The 4,886-nt window shown below is 29.0% G+C and overlaps 1 protein-coding gene across 1 annotated transcript in view; it reads left to right on the top strand.

Moving 5' to 3' along the window:
* The window catches only part of LOC106685678 (3'(2'),5'-bisphosphate nucleotidase 1), a 28,537-nt gene extending 27,194 nt beyond the window's left edge, over window positions 1–1,343 (top strand). The window contains exon 6 of the mRNA XM_014428491.2: window positions 1,222–1,343. Within this exon, the coding sequence (XP_014283977.1) occupies window positions 1,222–1,228 (7 nt within the window). The 3' untranslated portion in view covers window positions 1,229–1,343. The remainder of the gene's footprint in view (window positions 1–1,221) is intronic.
* Window positions 1,344–4,886: the final 3,543 nt, after the last annotated feature.

The raw sequence follows: 4,886 nt of genomic DNA, 5'->3' as shown, positions 1-4,886 counted from the left end.
TTAAAGTATAGGTATATAAGTTAATATTCACACTGTAATTCAGATATAAGCCACTCTCTATTTTTCATTGTCCGTCATATTGTTCAATTTGTAGATTCAATTTTTTTTTTCTTCAGTTTTTTAGACACTAATTGCATATCTTATATTATACATATCTTCTTACCTACATGATATTATATTTCATCTTTCACTGTTTTCAATCTAATTCCACGATTATCAATCAATTTAATTTTTTTTTTTTTTACTATTGAATTATCAGTTATCAATTTTTTATCATTTATGATTCAATTCAATATTTTGTATAATTCCAAATTTGTTTGTATACTATTCCTTTTCAATTTTACGTTTCTCTAAATTTTGTTGTTATCTCTTTTGTTCTATAGCCTTGATGAAGATCTGAAACCCAGGTCGAAACGTCGGCATAAAATAAATAAATATAGTTTTGTTTATTTATATTATTCTTTGCTGACCGCACTCCACGACAAACTTCTCCAATCATTAATCTACGGTCAACTATCTACACCTTATAATTGATTTCTAGTTGTTTGGTAAAAATTTCATAAATAAAATTCTTATTCATGAACAAATATCATAAAAACAACAACACCTACAAAGATAAACAACCTTATACCACATTAAACTAGCTTTAATTTAATTGCTGACAGACATCTGCACGTCTAATGGTTCCTGAGATATAATTTTTCATAAACCCAAAATTTTGTTTAACCCAAAAACAACTATAAAACAACATTTTATGAATATATTTTGGCAAATATGAAAACTATTACTTCTTTGAAGATAAATATCATAAGCTACTTTATAGGAAATTAACCTAGCTTTAATTTTATTACTAATAGGCATTTGAACGTCTAATACTTTCATAGATATAAATTTCCCATAATATATTCATTTACAAATGATTTGTCAGTACATTTTTTATGAAATGTGGCTTTCTAAAAAATTATATCTCGGAAACTATTGAACGTAAATAACTCATATTTTAACAAATTTACTCGTTTTTAAATTGTGTTCTTTTAGGTTTCCTTGTGTTTTAGGTAGTTTTAAAGATATGGTGCTCCGAATGAAAAAGTAATTTTTTTCTTGAAGGTTATTTAGACTCTATTTGTTTTTATTTCTCTGGTCTTGGTTTCAAGATAAGTACATATATTTTTATTTTTGTTAAATTTAGCCATTTCATACATTTTTATTTTTATTTTTCAGATTGTAAAATGTTACATGTCGACTAGAGAGGAAAGGGTATCTCATGGTGGAATTTGAGAGGTTATAAAATACAACCTTCTGAAATAGAACTAGACTGATTTGGTTCCTACCGAGACAACAACATAAAACTTATATTTTATTAGTTATGACATATTTATTTAAATTGATATAGTTAGTAAATAATGTATAACATATGTATATTACTGAGGTTGGGACACCACAGGGTGTCGCAGTATACATGCCAGGCATGTGATCTATTTTTTGATGGTCCTGTCAATGATCTAATCTTCTCCAGCACACTTAAATATGGAATAACCAATTGGACGTTCAGGATGAATTTTATTTAGGGATTCTGGTTGTTAATAGGATTCTATGGCGAATTCATATCCAGCATTTTATTGATCTGACACGTCGGAAAAGAGTTGGGTGAAGGCTCCAATAGTTGACAGAGCAACTGTGGTACAAGTATGGTTAATATAAGAGTCTGAAAAAAATTTAATTTTTAATAAACATGTAAAATAAAGCCTCTACGCTTCTATATGTTTACGTTATTGTATCAATGAAGTTAGCCAAAAAAATGAAAAAATATTTGTATAACTTCACTCTCCGGCCATTATGCTAGCTTTTTGTTTAAGGAGGGTAGTTTATTTAATTTATTAGGATTATCTTCTTTTTAGTGATAATTTACTATTATTATTAATTTGGTACTACAACTCGATGTTGGTTCCTGGCCTCCTGCACCAGCCTCCACCAATTATTGCGAAGTGATAATTCAACTAGTTAAAAATCCAAATGCTCTTAAGGTTTAGCATTTACTACTTCATATTATTTTGGTTGTAGCAGCTTTCTACTATCTATTGGCCACTGAATAAATTAGAACTTATACGAACTGCTGTCACCAAGAACCTTAACTGTCCAATCTGGCGAAACCTAGCAGCTAAAACGTGAAGCACGATCAACAGACAATCTTCTCATGCTAGTACGTGCTAATTTGTTGAAAATTCTTGTAACTTGTAAGCTAGTGTCACCTTCATCAGGGCTAAGAACAAAAAACAAAATAACAACTAAAATGAATAAAAAGAATTACAGAATCAATAAAAAATAATAAAATATCTAACATTATAGATACATAAATTGTTTCGAAAAACATGTCTAGTCTTATTTAGTATAGTATAGCCATTATAAATCAATTTTATTTATTTTTTAAAGTTATTGTTTATACTTGAAAATAGAAATGTTTGTTTTATTTTGTATTTAAGTGTATTGTTAAATAAAATTATCAATAATATTTAGATATTATATTCCTCCCTTAGTTGCAACCATCCCATATTTCTCGGGTCAGTTTAGTTTTTAAAGTCGTCCTGTGTCTCGCCGACCATTATCACGGGGTTTTTCTTATATTTCAATGATATTTCTTTTTAAGTTTAGACCGAAAATTTTTTTTCACATCTCTTACGTTACTAGGTGGGATTGAGAGATTTTTGGTTGGTGGAGATAATGTTCAAGTACTTGCGTACTAACATTGCGTTCTTTGTTGCCACAACTCACCACGGTTCACTATCGTAAGCAATTTTTCTTGTCTTTATATATATTTTTTTTATTCATTAATTTTTCTAGTGAATTTATAATCATAATAATATAACTACTTAACGCGAAGTTATGCCCCATACTTAATTTTATTTTTAATATTATGCTAAATTGTGTTAACAACTAATTTTAGTTTCTTTTAAACTGATTTTTTAAAACGAACTTGTTTTGAATGTATATACATTTAATGTTTTTCCCATTATTTATCATTTACGAATTAGTAGATTTACCTCGCTTTCTCTTCTCTGCCCGCAAACGGCTAATCATTTTGCCCCACATTTCTTTTCAAAGGTGGTAATCTTGATTAATACAAAAAATAATGTAATCGTTACAATAAATAAAACTCTTATAATTTATATGTATTTTTTCCCTCAACCTTTGGATTTTTGAAACTGACACGTATTAACTGTGGGGGTTTACTAAGCAATCGAATATAATTTTTTTAAACACGCGAATCGACAAAACATGTAAAACAAATATTGAGGCTTCGGTGAATTTCGCCTTTGGGATTCTTCGAATAAAAAAAGTGGCCGGCATGAAGTCGTCTTAAAATATTATTTACAATAAAAATCTGTAAATTAAGGTACCCCATTCTATCGGAAATTCTAGAGTAATTAACGCTAGTGAAGGTTAGAAAATTTAAACTAACCTCAAAAGAAAGCACAGATACCACTATTTTGACCAGAGAAAAATTCCCAAAATTGTTGTGTTTGGGTGTTAAAGCCACCTAAAATTGACTATGATTTAAAAAGAAAAGAAACAAAGCAAGCTGATTCGGATTATAAAAATGTATTTGTCTAAGATAACAATTGTAAACATGTACAAAAATAAAACCTTCAGAAATAATAAAGAACAAAATTAAAATAAAATTGACGATAAAATAAAAAAAATAAATATAAAATAAACTACTGCTGGACGAACTCCGATGGGTCCGATACGATGTTTTCAATCACGATTATTCATACGTTGGTGGGCCCACGTCTATACGGTGCTCTGATCGATTTACGCAGACAAAGGTCTGGTGAAGATATGTGACCAACTACACAAAGACAACTGGGAAACAGACTTTAAGCAGTAGATTGTTGTATTGTTGCTAGGCAAAATAATTGTTACTGGCCGTTATTCCAGCATATAAACATTCCAATACAAGGTAATAAACACAGCTTCTTTTAAAATAAAACACACTTTTAAATAAAATACAAAAGTAATTAAATGAAAAAAAAAATACTTCAATAAACAAATATTTACAAATTTATATTAAATATGGCGTTAACAGAAGGTGAATATGTATAAATTAGATTGTTGATCTAAAATAATTCTAGAAATTTGTTGATAAGTACTTGACAAACGCTCTAAGCTTCCCATTCTCTACAAAAAATTATTATACACTATGATAATCAGACAAATTTGGACGTATGGAATAGAGCTCTGAGGCTCTACCAAAGCATCAAATTTCTCCCACATCCAATCATTACAATCCAAAATCCTTGATGCTCCTTATTACGTTACAAATAAACTCATCCACAAAGACTTTAACATCCCATTAATTGCATATTTCCCCAAAACAGATATGCGTCTTTTCATTCCAAACTCCTTACTCATCCTAATCTGTTAGTTCTTAATCTCTCATCCTTAACAATATCTGATAATCCTCCCAGGCGTCTGAAAAAAAGAAGACCACGGGACCTTCTAATTTAAATTAAAGCTTGAAGTACTACCGATGGGTGGTTCCTTCCCAACATTTTCAAGTGTAAATGAAACATACAACATATTTCCTTATTGTATTTATTATTTTGTACAGTCGTAAATTACTGTAAATTAATTATTAAATAAATAAATAATAATAATTGGTATCTTCTTAAAATATCCTGAACCGACTGAGGAACGCTTTGTGTTAAACTAGATAAAATAGACGTGGAAAAGCATCGATTATTTGACACATAACATTACAAGGTATAAACAATTAGATTCTTCTACCTTCTCATTCCATTGTTTGTCTCGGTTTGACTAAATTTATGCCTATTTTTAAACTTTTTGGTTCAATAACTTTTATAGTAGATCTTTTTTTTTTTTTTTTT

The sequence above is a fragment of the Halyomorpha halys genome, unplaced genomic scaffold (genome assembly GCF_000696795.3).
Source record: "Halyomorpha halys isolate HHAL.00 unplaced genomic scaffold, Hhal_1.1 Scaffold724.1, whole genome shotgun sequence".
Taxonomy (NCBI): domain Eukaryota; kingdom Metazoa; phylum Arthropoda; class Insecta; order Hemiptera; family Pentatomidae; genus Halyomorpha; species Halyomorpha halys.
This window is presented reverse-complemented; position numbering and strand designations above follow the sequence as displayed.